General features: G+C 44.0%; 1 protein-coding gene across 17 annotated transcripts in view; it reads left to right on the forward strand.

Moving 5' to 3' along the window:
- The window catches only part of DNM1 (dynamin 1), a 278,440-nt gene that overhangs the window by 91,627 nt on the left and 166,572 nt on the right, over positions 1–20,241 (forward strand). For all 17 annotated transcript variants that reach the window (XR_012236097.1, XR_012236096.1, XR_012236099.1 and 14 more), the window contains exons 3-4: positions 11,183–11,332; positions 14,804–15,007. Coding sequence is in view for 14 of the 17 variants with exons in the window: in XM_073600424.1 (XP_073456525.1) it covers positions 11,183–11,332; positions 14,804–15,007 (354 nt within the window). In the remaining 3 variants the exon portion in view is untranslated. The remainder of the gene's footprint in view (positions 1–11,182; positions 11,333–14,803; positions 15,008–20,241) is intronic.

A 20,241-nucleotide genomic window follows, 5' to 3' on the forward strand; every position in this document is an offset into this window, starting at 1 on the left:
TCAGCGGAGTCAGAGGAGTGAGAGCTTGAGGATGACATAGAGATTCCGGGTGTAGGTAATCTGCAACACAGCCTGATAATGTCGGGAGAGCACAGAGCTCAGTAGCCCATTTCTTCAGCCATCCATCATCAGCCAGGAAACATGATATCTAGTATGGGGGTTAGGACGGTCGCTACCTGCGACTCTGGAGCCAGGACTGCGTTCCCTGCTAGTTTTTTGCACCACAGTATGAGATGGAAACGTGTTGCAGAACTATGGCGAGGTAGCAAACTGTCAGTCAAGGAGTATTTATGCTGGGAAAAGGGTTACAAGTGGCAGCTGGGTCCTCTGGGCAGTTCTTGTGACAATGTAGATACACAGTGATCCAGGAGCAAAGGGGTTAAGGAACAAGTGCATACACTGCAGCAGGGTGAAGCAAGATGGCCGCTCCACGTGGCCCCAGGGTTAATGTTATAATCCACCCCACGAGTGGGGGTAAATATTAGTTTAGTCCCTTTCTGAGGTCACAGTCTGCTATATCAGGGCACCCTGGTGTTTAGATTGGCCCTGGATTGAGCACAGGAGAGATGAGGAAGCTACTGAGGTGTAGTAAGATGGCCGCCACTTACTGTGTGTGATGGTAGTCCTACAGGCTGGCATGCAGGAGTGGCACAGGGGAGAATGCAGGCTTCGGTCAGTAGGCTGGGCTGCTCTGGTGTCTGTGTGGAGGTAGATCCAGGTGCAGAGTAGCCAGGAAGGCCTGGATGTGTAGGCCGGGTGCACCAATATGGCCGCCGCTCACCCTGCCAAGGCCGAAGCCGCGGCCTGTAGTTAAAACGTCCGGAACACGGGACCGCCGTGTCAGCGGTCCCAGGCTAAGCCGTCCCGGTGTTCGTGTAGGGGGAGAGCTAAGTGTTGAGCGGCCAGGAAGATCCGGATGCGGCCTGTGCGGGCCGGGTGTACCAATATGGCCGCCACTCCCCTTGTCAAGGCCGAAGCCGCAGCCTGTAGTAGATTCGGCCGGCTCTCGGGATCGACGTGTCAGCGGTCACAGGTGACACCTCAGTGTGCAGGGGGACCCCCGGTTTAGTAAAAGTGGTGAGGCGTTCCTGCTAGGGGGAAAAGGATGAAGTTATTCCCCAAAACGGCAGGAGCTCTCACTGGGCACGTCTGTTCAGGTCTCCAGCCGGCCTCGCCCCCCCGTTTACAATCGCTTTATTGTCATGTGGAGGATAATGTTACATGCAGCTACATAGTTAACCTGAACTAGCTCCTGTGAAAGTCTATCTTATATTTTCATAGCTCTTATAGTAAAGAAGGCTGTCCATATGTGGAGGTTAAACATCTTTTCCTTCCTCCTTTCCTCCTATTTTCCTCCAGGTGCCAGAAGTAGGCCCCTTGTTATTTACAATGATCTTAAAGAAGAACTGTCACCAGAAATAAAAAAAAAAGGCTATTAGATCCAACAGGAGACCCTGTGAACATAGCACCTGTTCCTGTTAAAAGTGGAACTAAATGTAAAAAATAAAAAATTGTGAATAGGTGGGCTTTTTATTGCAGAAGAGACATGCAATAAAGTACACTTACCTGCCTAATTCACAATCCTCTGTGGAATATACACTGAGCTGCACATGCTTGGCTTAGCTCACATTCTGGCACACTGCCAGTGTTCTGGGATGACTACATTCCTGCACATGTGCGAGAGTGATGTCATCCCGGCACCCAGAAGAACCCAAGGAGAAAGTGCCAACAAGGGTCCTAACAGGCGTCAGACTGTTGGAATTCAGTTATGTAGTTAGGACTTTAGTTCCACTTTAAATCTGTCCTGTGGATTAGAAATAAAATGACTTTTTTTTCTGTAAGTGCTGGCTGTAGCTGCAACCCCATAAGCATAAAATATGGGCATTACTATGGAGGAGGGGGAGAACAGCCAGCACTGAGCCCCGTCCCCCCTCCATTATGCAGAGCTCTGCCTCTTCACCTCTTCTGTTTATTGCAGACGGATCCCAGACCCATCGCCAACTATTCGGGGCACAGAAAGTGAAACTTTCAGCTTGTGATATTATGAATGATTGCAGGTGAAGAGCCTTCTTTCATTGACAAAAATACAAGCAGACAACAGCACAAGCCAGCTACTACACTTGTCTCTCTCAAAGGAGAGGGTGCAGGGACCATGTGAGCTTTATGTGCCCCCTCTCCTCCTGTGCTGTCAGTCTAGAACTCCATCAATGTTGTTCAGTGTTGGATATCAGCGGCAGGAGGCAGGGCCAGCTATCTCCACATCTGCTGCTCTGGAACCCCTGCACAGATTTAAATGGGGACAAGTGCTATATGCACTGGGTCCATGGGGGATTTGATAACTTTTTGTTTTTAAATTAAGGTTGAAGTCCATGCTAAAACTAAAATCCCTGCATCTATAGACACCCACCATCTAACACTAACCTCTCTAGCCCTGTAAACAAAAAATCAGTATACATACCTTTTCTGAAACCGATCCAAATCGATCCCACGCTGAGCTTTTAGCTGCAGCTTTGCTGTGTAGGTGGGTGCAGAGGACACGTCCGACAACGGAAGTCCCATAGTAACTCTTTGAGTGACGTCACTCCCCATTTTTTCACAGTTGTCGGGCGTGTCCTCTGCAGAGCTTCCGCCGCTGGAGATCGGGTGGGATCAGCTTAAAAAAAAAAGGTATGTATACTGATTTCTTCTTTACAGGAATATATAGGTTAGTGTTAGATCATGGGTGTCTATAGATGCAGGGATTTTAGTTTTAGCATGGACTTCCACTTTAAAGGGTATCTAAACCGAAAACAATAATTTTATACATTGCAGTTTAGCAGTTTAGCAGTTTTGGTGATACTTTGTGCCTTGGGGGACAGTGCTCACTTACTGCACTGCATCTATTGGGGGCCATGGTTGTCATCCTTTGTTGCTCTCCTGATTTGAACTCCTCTCTTCATCTCCATTACATGGGGGCAGACGATTTGTAGGTTACAGAAGACAGCTTGGAAGGAAATTAACATTTGTTTAAGATTTTAATTTATTTCAAAGGAACTTATAAGGATACAAGATTTCTGACAAGATCAACAGGTTTGTTTTTTTTTTTTTTATAAAAAAATAACAAATGCTCCCACCAGATCCAAGGACTGGTAAGCTACAATATATTAAACATTTTTTCTTCAGTTAGGATATCCTTTAGAGTGTGCAACTTTGCACCCAAATTACTATATGAACCATTTAAATATTTATAAATGGTGGTGGTCCTATCCCCTCATAATCCTCTTTCTCAAAGAAGAACAAGTTCATACGGGGCTATCTCAATGGGGTTAGATGAAGGGGTATTCTTTGCAGTAGACGTTTGAAACTGGGCTATCATGGGAGTTCTGACATTAGTGAAATTACATACTTTTAATCGAGTGGTGGGAACTAGGGATGAGCCGAACACCCTCCTGCAGAACATGCGAACAGGCAAAAAATTTGGCAGAACACCGTTAAAGTCTATGGGACACGCACATGCAAAAACAAAAGTGCTAATTTTAAAGGCTCATATACAAGTTATTGTCATAAAAAGTGTTTGGGGACCTGTTTTTTCGGGAGCAGTGATTTTTTTTTTTTAATGCTTAAAGTGAAACAATAAAAATGAAATATTCCTTTAAATATCGTGCCTGGGGGGTGTCTATAGTATGCCTGCAAAGTGGCGCATTTTTCCCGTGTTTAGAACAGTACCACAGCAAAATGACATTTCTTTGGGAAAAATTGTCATTCAAAACTGATCGCAGCTATAATGAATTGTCGGGTCTCGGCAATATAGATAAAACTCATTGAAAAAAAGAGCATGGGATCCCCCCTCAGTCCAATACCAGGCCCTTTGGGTCTGGTATGAATATTAAGGGGAACCCCAAACCAAAACTAAAAAAAGTTGCGTGGGGGTCCCCCTAGAATCCATACCAGGCCCTCCAGGTCTGATATGGATTTTAAGGGGAACCCTGCACCAGAATTTTTTTTTATAATTTTGGTTCATGGTTCCCTTTTAATATTCATACCAGACCCAAAGGGCCTGGTAATGGACTGGGGGGGGATCCCATGCTCTTTTTTTTTTTTTTTTTTTTTTTATATTGCCGAGACCCGACAATTCATTACAGCCCCGATCAGTTCTAAATGACAATTTTTCCTTTAGAAATGTCATTTTGCTGTGATACTGTGAAAAATGTGCCACTTTGCAGGCATATTATAGACACACCCCCCCCAGGCACAATATTTAAAGGAATATTTCATTTTTATTGTTTCACTTTAAGCATTAAAAAAATCACTACTCCTGAAAAAACGTCAGTTTTTAAAAAAAATTTGCACTGATACATGTCTATACCCGGCCAGGGCCTTTATCCAATATAGGGACACAGGAAATCTCCAAAGGAACCCGTCTAGAAGGTCAGCATGGGATCGCCAAACTTGTCAGCCAAGGACCATGACCAGATGGGATACGGTGATAATCACTGTCCATAGCTCCACTAATTCAGCAACTGTAGAACAAAAAGCCTGTATGAGGGAGTACTCATACCTGATCTGTAGGGAGTAGTGCTGCCCTCTGCTCCCTACTCAGCCGGAGCCCTGGATCTCCCTCTATAGAGTTCAGCTCGGGATGTCGCCTCCCCTCACTGCCGCTATTCCGTCCATGAGCTGAATCCTAGCCAGGCAATGAGTGATGCCGGGAGGAGAGAGCCGCAACTATCACTCCCAGCACCCCCTGCATCATCCTAATATTTTGGGGGTTTAGCGCTGCTTCATTTTGATTATTATTATTGTTGTGTGTATCTCACTTTTAGCAGCAGCTCTTTTTCTGGGTATTTTATTTAGTTTCATTTATTACAGCGCGGTAATTTACTTTATCTACTGATACATGTCCCCTGGGGCAGGACCCGGGTCCCCAAACACTTTTTATGACAATAACTTGCATATAAGCCTTTAAAATGAGCACTTTTGATTTTTCATGTTAGTGTTCCTTAGACTTTAACAGTGTTCTGGCGGCTTTCGAATTTTCCGCGAACACAGCATATTGTTCGGCGAACAGGCGAACATCGGCTCATCCCTAGTTGGAACCTCATCATTAAAAGATGACAGTGCATTACATCATAAATATTAGCAAGAATGGACTAAAAATACAAAATTTTACATGACAATAATACATATCTGGCAAATTAACAGAGATGTCAACCTGGCAGAGCAGTTTATAGGGTGAAAAGGGAGAGGCAAAACCTCTGTTTTTATTTAGTTTGTAAGTCCACATGATGCACATATAGCATGCAGCGTCTCAACTTCCAGGTACTGTGTGCAGGTAGCCTTTTGAGGTTTATCAGGACACAACAGATGCACGGACACAGCTGCTTGTCCTAATGTGACAGGCGTGCGGGTAAGTGGCCCCGAACAGACAGTGAGAGATGCTACAAAAAGCGGCCCATTCATGCTATATGGTCATCATCACCCATGTGAACCAGACCTTACTTACAAGTCGGGATTACCTACAACCAAGCCTACTAACAAATGAACACAGTAAAAAAAAGATGCAGAGCAGGAAGTTGTGCAGTTAGCAAACAAGAACAGATAGCAAGAATCACTTCCAGGATGCAAAAGAAGTAGGACTATGCACTGAGCATGTAGACATAACATATGCTAAGAATAACTCCCAGTGTACAGAGCAAGAGAAGTGGTACTGTGTCCATACATACAGAATAAGAACATGTACTGAGAATTACACCTAGCATACAGACATTAAGTACAAAGAAACTGCAAGAAAAGTCAAATGTACTTTCCATATGTAAATATTGTAAAATTTTTTAGAAACATAATGAGAATAGCAAAATATACATTTACTGCATTTTACACGCATGTACATGTCAGGACTTTCTTACAAAATATGGGACAGCTAGCACTTAATTAGGGGAGAGGGCTGGGTTCAGGCTCTGGTGAAAGAGAGGATTCATGGCCGTTTTCTACATTTTGCAATGTTAGAGGAGTATGGATGTTGTGGTGAGTTGAGGGCGGCACAGTGGTGTAGTAGTTAGCACTTTCACCTAGCAGCACAAGGGTCGCTGGTTCAAATCCCAACCATGACAAGGGTTTCCTCTGGGTACTCTGGTTTCTTTCCACACTCCAAAGACATGCTGTTAGGCTAATTTTTAGGCAGGATCCAATTAACCTATGAATGAATGTTAATTAGGGATCTTAGATTGTAAACTCCTCAAGGGTAGGAACTGATGTGAATGTACAATGTATATGTAAATTGACAGCGCTATATAAGTACCTGAAATAAAAAATTAAATATGACGGTATTGACCAGGTTTCTCATTTTAGAGTATAAGGTCCTGTGCACACTGGATGTTTAGCCCTGTTACATGAGGTTCTGGTGTTTAGGTACAGACGGAAAGCACAGGCACACTGTCTGGCCCTCCTGCCAGCAGCCTGTTAAACCTTATGAGAGGCTGGACGCTGCACACAGGGGTACTTATGTATAGGGTAGTATGCACCCAGGGACGAATACTTGGAAGGTAAGCAGGCTGCATTTTGAGCATTTGTCCATGGGCACATACTGGCATAAATGTTAGTACTGCTCAGTGCTCTCTCCAGCCGCAGCAGGTCTCAGCCTCTCATAGATTTCTACAGACTGCCGGCAGCTGGACTGTATTGTATGTCTGTGCCTTCCGCCCGCACCTAAATGACACAGCCTCATGCATTGGGAATAGTGCAGCGTGCAAATACATATCCTCAGCATATGATTAATATTATTAAAATACAGAGGAAACTTAAAGTGTTACTAAACGCAGTAATATGAAAATAGTTCATCCGTCCCCCCACGGTGCCCACAGCTTATAAATCTTCTTTTTACATTAAAATATTGCCACTATATTCCTTTTTGGATGACCTGTATAGCGCGGTTACATGATAAACTGCACAGTTTCTTCAGTGCTGAGTGCAGGAAGGAGGAGAGTTTTACTGCAGCCTGTATACACGCCCACATGTGTGATGTCAATATCATGTGACCTAGCTAGCTCTGAGAACAAAAAACTGTTCTCTCCAGCATAAAAGACACAACTAAGCATGTGCAGGTCAGCTACTCTGAATGTGTTAGCTGGCCTTCCCCAGATAGACCGTGCAGGAGGGGGAGGATCTGTACATACAGAATAAAACAGTCTTTTTACACAATGCAGAGGATTAACCCCTTAAGTTCCACAGTGAGTATAACAACCATGCTATGCTGCATATACAGACTGATTTTACTGTTGTGGGTTTAGTAACACATGTGTTTAAATATTGTAATTTGGTGTCCTTGAAGTCTCTTCCAACAGAATTTTTTTATACCCCTTGGAATTTTGCACATTTTGTCATGTTACAACCAAAAACGTAAATGTATTTTATTGGGATTTTATGTGCTAAACCAACGCAAAGTGGCACATAATTGTGAAGTGGATGGAAAATTATAACTGTTTTTTGAACTTTTTGACAAATAAATATTGGAAAAGTGTGGCGTGCATTTGTATTCAGCCCCCTTTACTCTGATACCCCTAACTAAAATCTAGTGGAACCAATTGCCATTAAAATTCACCTATTTAGTAAATAGAGTCCAACTGTGTGTAATTTAATCTCAGTATAAATATGGCTGTTCTGTGAAGCGCTCACCCTATGAACAAACAGCATCATGAAGGCCAAGGAACACACCAGACAGGTCAGGGATAAAGTTGTGGAGAAGTTTAAAGCAGGGTTAGGTTTTAAAAAAATATCCCAAGCTTTGAACATCTCATGGAGCACGGTTCAATCCATCATCCGAAAATGGAAAGAGTATGGTACAACTGCAAACCTACCAAGACATGGCCGTCCACCAAAACTGTAAGGCTGGGCAAGGAGACCATTAATCAGAGAAGCAGCTAAGAGGCCCATGGTAACTCTGGAGGAGCTGTAGAGATCGACAGCTCAGGTGGGAAAATCTGTTCACAGGACAACTATTAGTCGTGCACTCCATTAGGCTACTTTCACACTGAGGGGCTTTACAGACGTTATAGCGCTTGCAAAGCGCCTCTCCTGTCACTCCAGTGTGAAAGCCCGAGGGCTTTTACACTGGAGTGGTGCGCTGGCAGGACGCTAAAAAAGTCCTGCAAGCAGCATCTTTTAGGCGCTTTAGGAACGGTGTATACACCGCTCCTAGACCCCCTGCCCATTGAAATCAATGGGCAGCGCTGCCGAAGCACTGGCAAAGCACCGATTTGCGAGCGTTTTTAACCCTTTTTCAGCTGCTAGCGGGGGGTAAAAATGCCCCGCTAGCTGCCGAAAAGCGCCGCTAAAACGACGCTTACCGCTGACACCCCAGCGCCTCAGTGTGAAAGTGCCCTAAATCTTTATGGAAGAGCGGCAAGAAGAAAGCCATAGTTAAAAGAAAGCCATTGGAAATCCCATTTGCAGTTTGTGAGAAACCATGTGGAGGGGACAACATATGTGTGGAAGAAGGTGCTCTGGTCAGATGAGACCAAAATTTAACTTTTTGGCCTAGCAGGAAAACGCTATGTGTGATGGAAAACTAACACTGCACATCCCCCTGAACACACCATCCCCACTGTGAAAAATGGTGGTGGCAGCATCTTGTAATAGGGATGATTTTCTTCAGCAGGGACAGGGAAGCTGGTCAGAGTTGTTGAGAAGATGGATGGAGCCAAATAAAGGGCAATCTTATGCCGCGTACACACGATCGGACTTCTCGTCAGAAAAAGCTATGATGGCTTTTCCGACGGGATTCCGCTCAAGCTTGCCTTGCATACACACGGTCACACAAAAGTTCACTGAACTTTCGACCGTCAAGAACGGGTGACGTACAACACTACAACGAGCCGAGAAAATGAAGTTCAATGCTTCCGAGCATGCGTAGGAATTTTGCACATTGGAATTGCCACAGACGATCGCATTTTCAGATAGGAACTTTTTCCGACCGAAAAATTAAGAACATGCTCTCAATCTTTTGCTGGCTGGAATTCGGGCAGCAATAGTCTGATGGAGCATACACACGGTCGCATTTTCCGACGAAAAGCTCTCGTCCGTCTTTTGCTGGCCGAAATTCCGATCATGTGTACGCGGCATTAGAAGAAAACCTGTTATGCCCTGTACACACGATCAGACATTGACCGGACATTTCGACAACAAAATCCATGGATTTTTGGCTGAAACTTACCTTGCATACACACGGTCACACAAAGTTGTCGGAAAATCTGATCGTTCTGAACGCGGTGATGTAAAACACGTACGTCGGGACTTTAAACGGGGCAGTAGCCAATAGCTTTCGTCTCTTAATTTATTCTGAGCATGCGTGGCACTTTGTGCGTCAGGTTTGTGTACACACGATCGGAATTTAACCGATCGGATTTTGTTGTCGGAAAATTTTATAGCCTGCTCTCAAATTTTGTGTGTCGGAAATTCCGACGGAAAATGTCCGATGGAGCCCACACACGATCGGAATTTCCGACAACACAATCCGATCGCATTTTTTCCGTTGGAAAATCCGACCGTGTGTACAGGGCATTCGAGTCAGCAAAAGACTTGAGACTGGGGCAGAGCTTCACCTTCCAGCAGGACAACGAGCCTAAACATACAGCCAGAGGTACAATGGAATGTTTTAGATTAAAGCATATTCATGTGTTAGAATGGCCCAGTCAAAGTCCAGACCTAAATCCAATTGAAAATCTGTGGCAAGACTTGAAAATTGCTGTTCACAGATGCTCTCCATCCAATCTGACAGATCTTGAGCTATTTTACAAAGAAGAATGGGCAAAAATTTTACTATCTAGATGTGCAAAGTTGGTAAAGACATCCCCAAAAAGACTTGCAGCTGTATTTGCTGCGAAAGGTGGTGGTTTTTTGTTGTAACATGACAAAATGTGGAAAATTTCAAGGGGTATAAATACTTTTTCAAGTATTTATTTTTTGTATTTAGCTGTCAGCATTGTTTAATTATATGACAAGTTTTCAAGCATGCCCATAGTAGGCTGAGCATTTCACATATATACATACGGTAATATTATACAAACAGATGGTAACATTGACGTTAGAAAGTCTGTAAAGTGATGGTGTGATAATGAAGAGCTAAAAATATAACAAAGGTACTATAAAAGAAAATAACAAAGGAATAAAGACTGAGGGAAATAGAGCCATCATGCAGCTGTACTGCAAAGCCATTATAAATAGGACTCCTAACATCACAAAGAAAACATGAAAAGCCCAAGGAAGCCAGTCCTCGCAATGAAACCACTGGGGAGCAACAAATCCTGAGATTTCCTGGTGAGAGATGGCACAGTATTTCCAAGCATAGAATTTTTCTTCTCTTAAGTGAAGCTTGGCTCCCATCTCCTGCTTAAATCAGTTAAAACTGAAGTGGAACTATGGGAAAAATAAAAATGATTTATGACGTAGTCTGTCAATAGCATTAAAGGTTAAGTCCACCATTTAAAATAAATAAATAAATGCACATAAATTTTCAAGGAAAAAATTTGAATTTTTTTTTTCAATAGAACCCTGCCAAACATTTCACCTATGATCAGTGGATCACCAGTGCAATGCCAGGCCCCTGCAAACTCTTCCTCCAGCTCTCTGCTCATACCAGGGTTCAGGCTTTCAGTTGGAGTGGTGGAGGAAGTGTCAATGAACTACAAGTGTGGTAACAGTGTGCCGTCTGTTTGACATATGGTTGTGGAGTGGTTTTGCAATGAAAAATCCCCAATGGAATTGAAAAAAAAACGGGCATTCAGGAGGCAGCATTATCTCCTCCTGAACCCTTACAAACCACTGCTCTACTGTCTCCGAAAAGTGATCCCTTCGGATTGATTTTTTTAAAATGGAGATGAATCTCCCAGTTTGTAATCCCCATGATTTTCCTTGCTTTTACAGATGTTTCTTGGCATTGAGTTCTGCTTCTAAGTGTACCGTTAATGAGTAGTCCTTCCATTTATTGTGTAGAGGCAGAACTTACTCTGTAAAATATTACATTTTATGCCTACATGTTGCATTTACTTCTTGAATACTGGTACTCCTTTACTAAATAGGGGGGCGTATCTTTTATCAATGCATTCCATTTCATAAATAACCTTTCCTAATATTGTCTAACTGAATGTGATCATTATGGTTACCTATATGTGAGGCCTGTGATTGATGTCATATCATTATTTTTTTGTAGAACATGGGGAGTTTCTGCACTGCAAGGGAAAGAAGTTTACAGACTTTGAAGAGATCAGAAGTGAAATCGAGGCTGAAACTGATCGGATCACCGGAACAAACAAGGGCATTTCCCCTGTGCCAATAAACCTTCGTATTTACTCTCCAAATGGTGTGTCAACCAGTCTGTGTTTTACGACATTGTGATCTTAATTAGTTTATTGAAAACAGGTGCATCGGTAACTATAATTCTGGGTTGCCTATCACTATCTGGTTAGCGTCTTTACCTTTTAGTGCTGAGCTCCTAAATTTAATTCCTACAGAGAACATATTCACCCTGCATGTGTGTGGGATTCCACTCAAGATGTGAATTAGATTAAAGCCCAACTCAAGTAACACCACCACCACCTCACCAGAGCTGTCCCTGGAAGACTCACGGTGCCCAGTGTGTAACTGAGGCCACTTTGTCTGAGCCTAGGATGTCAGGGATACACACCCTTGGGGTGCCTCTTGATGGGTTTCCTCGCTTACAGTATAATGCTGCAAAGAATGGTGTTTGCATCTGTGAGAAGTAGCAGCACTCTGCGCATCACGTGACAAGTGGGACACCTCTAGGGTGGGGGGCGGGGCTGGAATTTGGCTTTCAGTGTTTTCTACCTAAATTAGGGGAGAGAAAGGGTAAAGGGCCACAGGGCCCTAATTCGGACTTTACAGGCAAGATAGACAATGATATAATACAAAAATATATTTTATTAACAATAAGTCATATCAAACTGGTCAAGTAAAAAAGAATTAAAAACATACGATAGGCATATAATAGTAATTAGTATCTAGTGTAAACAAGAAAGTTTACACCAAATAAACGTCAGTGAGCCCCTGTGCGTCAACGCGTTTCACTGTTTTACTTCGTCAGGACAGACTTGGGGGTAGTTGGAAGGAACAAGTCTCACTTGTCAGCATAGAAATATCTCCACATGGAGAGCTCCCAGATGATCACCCAGGAATCACTTTGTAAAGCAGGAGGCAGTTTCTTACTAATACCAGCGACCGTGTATAAGGCTGATGGCATAAAGGTCCATAGATATGAATATAAACTCGTATGGTTCACCGGGGGAGGAAGGAGATACACCCAGGGGCAGACTGACAACTCATGGGGCCCCCGGGCAATAGGAGATCATGGGCCCCCCCCCCTGTTTCCCTGCCACACTGCCCACATTACATACATTGGACTCTACCCCCTTTAGCTGCAGAGGCAGCAGCTGGGGATGTACACATGCTGCGCAGGAATTATACCCCCAGTTGCTTTTGGTGGGTGATCCTGACCCAATCAAGTGAATAGGGCCACTCTGCAAACACCCAGCAACCATGTGTAATGCATGCAGTAGCAGCATGCTAGTGTGGGATCCAAGGGGTTAAAGCAGGTTATGTGATGAGGCAATACAACGCCTCCTTATAGCCTGCTTTAGCCACTTGGTCGCTGTACTGCATAAGGTTGCCCAACCTTTGCAGAGCAGCCCCATGCCAAGCGTGACAGGGTGCATAATTTCTGCTGAGGCTGCAACATGTGTACACCCCTGGACCCCTAGAATGAGGGCAGAGAGGGGCCCCTGGGATGGAAGCAGAGAGGGATCCCTGGGATGGGAGCAGAGAGGGATCCCTGGGATGGGGCAAAGAGGGATCCCTGGGATGGGAGCAGAGAGGGCCCCCTGGGATGGGGGCAGAGAGGGCCCCCTGGGATGGGGGCAGAGAGGGGCCCCTGGGATGGGGGCAGAGAGGGATCCCTGGGATGGGGCAGAGAGAGATCCCTGGGATGGAAGCAGAGAGGAGCCCCTGGGATGGGGGCAGAGAGGGATCCCTGGCATGGGGGCAGAGAGGGATCCCTGGGATGGGGCAGAGAGGGATCCCTGGGATGGGGGCAGAGGGGGGCCCCTGGGATGGGGGCAGAGAGGGATCCCTGGGATGGGGGCAGAGAGGGATCCCTGGGATGGGAGCAGAGAGGGGCCCCTGGGATGGGGACAGAGAGGAATACCTGGGATGGGAGCAGAGAGGGGCCCCTGGGATGGGGGCAGAGAGGGATCCCTGGGATGGGGCAGAGAAGGGAAAGTGGCAACTCTTTGCTTTGGGGAAGGGGGGGGGTCGGTTTTGAAATCCCCCTACTAGCACATGTCCTCTTCCCTCAAAGAACCCTCCAGCACATTTTTTCTTATACCCCCCTTCTCCATGTATTACTTGCCCCCAACCCCTTCCCCTATCCACAAACTATACACAGACCTCAGAATCAGCGCAGGTCCTGCAGTGTAAGATCTCTTCTCCCCGGCTCCTCCCCCTCCTGTCTATGTACTGTGGAGCCGAGGAGGAGGATCCTCAGTGAGCTGTGTTCAGGCTCAGGAGGGAGAGATGTCGGCTCAGCTGCTACAGAGGGGAATCACTCCAGGAGGGAGCCCAGGCACTGAAGAGATTCTGACTCACTGGCCGACATTAGCGAGCCCCTGTCAGCCTAGTTACCGGCGCTCAGTGCTAGGACTTGTTCCGGAACTTGGCTCTGGGATAAGCAGAGATTGGGACTGACAGGGGGAGTCTCATGGGGCCCCCTGTTGGCCGACCGGGCCCTCGGATGGTGCCCGAGTGCCCTAATGGTCAGTCCGCCCCTGGATACACCGTAAGTATCCAGATAATTAGAGGGGGAGAGTAGTAGAGAGGAGAAGGGTAGAACAAACAACACCCTTTCACCTGTTTCCAGTCCATAGAAACAGGGGCTTCAACAATAATCCATATGGACAGATATATATTTCTTCCAAACTGGATATATCGAACTCTCCTGTACCTGCCCACAGTCAGTATAACTATATAGGCTCCATAGGTATATTTAAACAGGCCATAGCATGAGGTTCAGTGTCTCCCCCTGAAAACAGGTGAAAGGGTGTTGTTTGTTCTACCCTTCTCCTCTACTACTCTCCCCCTCTAATTATCTTGATACTTATGGTGTATCTCCTTCCTCCCCCGGTGAACCATATGAGTTTATATTCATATCTATGGACCTTTATGCCATCAGCCTTATACACGGTCGCTGGTATTAGTAAGAAACTGCCTCCTGCTTTACACGGTAATTCCTGGGTGATCATCTGGGAGCTCTCCATGTGGAGATATTTCTATGCTGACAAGTGAGACCTGTTCCTTCCAACTACCCCCAAGTGTGTCCTGACAAAGCAAAACCGCGAAACCCGTTGACACACAGGGGCTCATTGACGTTTATTTGGTGTCAACTTACTTGTTTACACTAGATACTCATTACTATCATATGTCTATTGTATGTTTTTAATTCTTTTTTACTTGACCTGTTTGGTATGACTTATTGTTAACAAAATATATTTTTTACTATATCATTGTCCATCTTGCCTGTAAAGTCCGAATTAGGGCCCTGTGGCTCTTTACCCTTTCTCTCCTCCAATCAAGTTTATACGGATGTGGCTTTAGGAGTGTTATTTCAACTTCTACTTAAATTAGCTCTATTACTGTGCACGTGTGGGAAAGAGAAACCTCAGTTGTCAAGCATGCAAAATTACTATCACCTGCATGTGTTGTGTCAAAGTAGCCTAATTTATGTCCGTATAATAATCTTAGATCTTTTATGCTTTGTTTTCAGTGCTTAACCTGACTCTGGTTGATCTTCCGGGTATGACCAAAGTCCCAGTTGGTGACCAGCCAGCGGACATTGAGTTTCAGATCCGTGACATGTTAATGCAGTTTGTTACCAAGGAGAATTGCCTACTTCTAGCTGTGTCTCCAGCTAATTCAGATCTGGCAAACTCTGATGCCTTGAAAATTGCCAAAGAAGTGGATCCTCAAGGTTTGTATAGAAAGCAACCCAGAAATGATTTTCTGTTGGGCCTGGTTCACACTAGTGTGATTTCAGATGCAATTTGAGTTGCACAGAATCGCATGACAGTGGAATTCACATTGTTTTCAATGGTGCCCATTCACATCAATGCAACTCAGCACAGTGCTATTTTAAAAAAGGGTCTTGTACTATTTTGGTGTGATTCCAGTGTGATTTTGGCTCCATAAAATATGAAAACCACATCCAAAATGCAACCAAGTCACAATACATTATCACAGTGAACATCAGATCGCACTAGTGTGAACCTAGCTTTTACATTCAAATCGTTTTCTGGCTTTGAATATGTTTACGTTGCATATCTTATTTTACCCATGTAAAATATGATTCAGTGAAGCCATAATATTGGTTTTGATTTAAATCTGAAGTATATTCAGTAACAGTGGTTTAACAAATTAAATTAGACCAGTTTATTTAAATATTTGTAACTCATTGTAGGTATGTGTACTGCATTTGCTCCCATTAACATTCCAGTTCCTCAAAACTTAGGTCAGGGCCTAAAAAGGGGTGTTTAACACCCTTTTGCAATCACTTATTCCTTCTTTACAAATTAAACCATAATGGTTTTTGGTTATGCTTATTTTAAGAGCATGCAACTTGCAGATATTTAAAGCGGTTCTAAAAGCTCAAGGTTTTTTACCTTCATACATTCTATGCATGAAGGTAAAAAAACCTTCTGTTTGCAGCAACCCCTCCAATACTTACCTGAGTCCCATCGCGATCAAGCGATGTGCACGAGAGCCTTGGCTCTCCGGGGACTCTCCCTCCTCATTGGCTGAAACAGCAGCAGTGGCCATTGTCAATTGCAGCCAGTGAGCCAATGAGGAGAAAGAGGGGGCGTGGTCAAGCCGCGGCTCTGTGTTTGAATGGACACACAGAGCAGCAGTTCAGGAGCGAGCCTGCTCGGGTGCCGCCATAACAAGCTGTTTGCTCTGGGGGCACTTGGCAGGAGAGAGGGACCAAGAGCGTCGGTGGGGGAACCCGAGAAGAGGAGGATCAGGGCCGCTTTGTGCAAAACCACTGCACAGAGCAGGTTAGTATTATATGTTTGTTATTTTAAAAAAAATTAAAATACTTGGCTTTAATATCACTTTAACTCACCAATTCAGAATGTCACCCCTTCAATGAACAGGCACATTTGCATTAGTTATTTTGTAACTAAACATTTAATTTAGTTGCCATCATGGTACAGCCTTTTCAGAGCTTACTGGGATAGCTATTAAGACAAACTAGCAATGATGTCTTCATACTTTTTGACAATTTTTCATTGAAGCTTCACACAGAGCCATATGACCTGAAAGGTAATAGTTTTTTTTTTCTGTTCTTACCAATGCAGCAATGTTTGTTCTAAATAGCAGATCAAATTGAAGCTTTTCAGTAAAATGCCTACAGAGAATTGACTTAGTTGGACTGCCTGTTGGCTGCAAGTAGTAAATCTGAAATATAAATAAATAAAAATATTTCTAAAATATTACATTTTTAACATAAATAAAATGTGACACGTTGGGGGTTTCTTAGCTTACTGCCAAAACAGTGAGTTTACTCTACGCCAAATATAGTTTTCAGGGCTTTCCTGACGACTTTTATTTAAAAGAACATCAAAACTTTACACAGGTATGTCTTCCCACACAGGGGGTTATCTCCATCACTGCCGAAACATAGCATTCAGCCTCCTGGCTCTCTTATGGCAGCTTTACTGCTCCAAGTACCTCTTTAGGGTCTTCCTGAACATTAGTACCTTTTTGGTCCTATGTGTTTATGCACAGACGCTGCACTTCAGCTCGGTGTCTTCCTTGGACTCTCTCTACAGCTTCCTAGCTGTTCTGTCCCTCGTGGACACCTTGGTGCACACCAGCACCTCTCACGCTCTACACCTTGGTGCACACCAGCACCTCTCACGCTCTGTCCTCTTCGGGAAGGTGGGGCTCTGAGCTCTATCTCTGGCTCTCGTATGAAGCCAGCACACATCTGTAATATAAAATTAAATAAAGGTGCGCTAATTCAACCTGTGAAAAATATATCCGTGGAGAAAAAATATTAATAAATACTGCACTACTCGTTTGTATCAATCACTATGTTACCTGGTGCTCATGAATAGCTATATACAATATTGTAATAAAGTATAAACCTCACAAGCGTGATAAAAATAATAATAATATAACAGATTGATGTGAAAAAGTCCCAAACAAATATTAATAAATGAGGCAAGGATCCACTCCGTTGAGAAAACTGGTTCCAATATGTGCCTTGCAGCCCAGATCCAGTGATATGTGCACCACCACCTAGGTGAATTGCCTGCTCACCTCAGGGAGAGACCCCACGGGTCAAGTCACGTCTTAGGTATATAGGTCTTCAAAGATCATAAGATAACATGAACTGTATCCAGGATAACCTGCAGTACTCGGAGCATCTAGTGGAAACTGCTCCTTATAGATTGCTAAGAACACAAGTGACAATCATAGTGCAATATTGTTTAAATATGTGCAATTTATTAAATGTAAAATAGCCCACTCACATTTGAAACATCTTGTACAATAGCTTGTATTAAGGGGACATCAAGAGCTTGCCTCCTCACGCTTACTTTCCGGCCTACGAGACACCGGAAGTGACATAACCGGCTCCTCCCGACGTGTTGCGTCACTGGTCACATGACTTTCTCAAGGGACCTCCCTTGAGAGAGATTCCCTTGAGAAAGTCACAAGACCAGTGACGCAACGTGTCGCATGGAGCCGGTGACGTCAGTTCCGGTGTCTTGTTGGCCGGGAAGTAAGCGGTGAAGAGGCGAGCTCTTGATGTCCTCTTAATACAAGCTATTGTATAAGATGTTTCAAATGTGAGTGGGCAATTTTACAATTAATTAAAATGCACATCTTTAAGCAATATTGCGCTATAATTGTCTCTTGTATTTTGAGCAATCTTTAAGAAGCAGTTTCCACTATATGCTACGAGGACTGCAGGTGATCCTGGATACAGTTCATAAACCTCCATATTATCCAGTGGCACAGTGTCACCCTGCTACAATATCTACAGAAACACTATACATTCATAAGGCAACAAGTGTGTTTTAATCTGGTATCTAAATGACCTCTAGTGTTTCAGATGCAAGGATCCATGTACTGCCTGGGTTCGCTTCCTGCTGACTGGGCAAAGTTGGTGGAAACCAAGCTGGGTATGAGTAAAGTGCTGAGAGGTCAAAGTTCAAATGCCATTTGAGCACAGAATGTATAAAGCAGCAAATTAGAACATTTGTTTGCATTGTTTCCTTGTGGCACTGTGGTCCTGCTTTTTGCTTGGACAGTCTCTGTGTAGACTTTATATGTCCTTTACCTGTTTGTATGGGATTTGTGGGGATGATCTACTTTTATCACACAACTGAAAACATCTTAAAGCGGAGTTCCACCCATTTTCTGCACTTTTCTCTCAATGGTATCCCCTTAGCTCATCCTTTTCCCAATACAATTTTTATTTTTTATTTTCTAATTGGAAATACCTTTTAATAGTGTTATTTCTCCTATACTTCCTGCCATCCCCGGCTAGGCGATTAAGTCACTAGGTGATTCGCAAGGGTTCCTGGAATAGCGGCGTCATTTAATCCAGGAGTCCTTGAGAATCGCCTACTGCCGAAATCTCGCGTTATTTGCAGTCAGGCAGAAGGAGAGCCGCGCATCGGCATTACTGCGAATGCATGAGATCGAGAGGTGCATGCTGGGTAGCTAGCTGCACAGAAATCCCCGAAATGAAGACAGAAGGGCTTCAGATGCCCACAGCTAAACTGGAACCTGCCTGCTTCCGAGATCTGTAAGTAAAAAACAATTTTTAAATAAAGTAAGAGTGCAACACATATGACATGTTGTAAATGTTAAAGCGGGGGTTCACCCACACCGCCAAAAAAAAAAAATATTAAAAGCCAGCAGCTACAAATACTGCAGCTGCTGACTTTTAATACATGGCCACTCACCTGTCCCAGGGTCCAGCGATGTCGGCAGGGGACGCCGAGAACCCACTCGGTTCTCGGCAGCTGCCGCCGCCATCCTAGGTGAGGGAATCAGGAAGTGAAGCGTTGCGGCTTCACTTCCCGGTTCCCTACTGTGCATGCGCAAGTCGCGCTGCGCGTCCCTAGTGGTCCCCGCTCTCTCCTGGGAGCTGTGTGTTCCCAGCAGACAGCGCGGTCGGGACGGGAAGAGGCATAGACCCCCATGGGAGTCTATGCCGGAAGTGGGTGCAAATACCTGTCTTAGACAGGTATCTGCACCCCCCTCCCCCCTGAAAGGTGCCAAATGTGACACCGGAGGGGGGGAGGGTTCCGAAAAGCGGAAGTTCCATTTTTGTGTGGAACTCCGCTTTAATGTACATGTTTGGACAAATACAGAGCAGTCTTTAAAAAAAAAAGTGTTTGGGGGACTGGAACTCCGCTTTACTGGTGCCTAAAATTAGCAATAATTTGTAATACTATGGTAAAAACAATAGATCCCGTAGGACAGGGAACCATTCTTCCAGTTGTGCCTTATTGGATATGACAACCATATATATTATACAAAAATAAAAGATTCTGATCCAGTGAATTAGGTCAACTGGCCTTGGGGTGTAATGAAAGAATTTGTTTTTTATCCCATATGGCAAAATTGGCAACAGTTGCCTTATTTTGGATCAGAGCTGCAGATTATGAGAGAGGTTGAACTTGGTAGACATTGTAATTTATGTACTAAAGGCAAATAGACTGTGCACTTTGCAAGTGCAGATACTTCAGAGCTTAGTAAATGTGGTAAATCTCTTATTGACTTCCATCATTCAATCATGTGCAAGAAAAAAAATTCTCTTTCCATTTTCCTTGCATTTTTGATAATTCTTTGTGAAGCTCATCTAGTGACGCTTTACCTCATTTGCTAAGCTCCAGAGCAAATGCATTTGCAGAGTGCAATTTCACTTGCAAAGTACACAGTTTATTTGTCTTTAGTAAATCAACCCCATTTTTTTTCAAATTTGTGTATAATAACTATTAAACAAGGTGACTCATAGCTCTTTCAGGTAGCATAGCATAGTTTAGTCTTTTATTTACCAACCATGGACAGATTAATTTAGAGACCATAGAGGGTCTTATTCAGAGATACTTTGTGATATGTATAGCTCTTCTAAAATATATTTTTAATAAATAAAGGAATAACAAGACAACTCCTTTATCACATCTT

The sequence above is a fragment of the Aquarana catesbeiana genome, linkage group LG09, assembly GCF_042186555.1.
Source record: "Aquarana catesbeiana isolate 2022-GZ linkage group LG09, ASM4218655v1, whole genome shotgun sequence".
Lineage (NCBI taxonomy): Eukaryota > Metazoa > Chordata > Amphibia > Anura > Ranidae > Aquarana > Aquarana catesbeiana.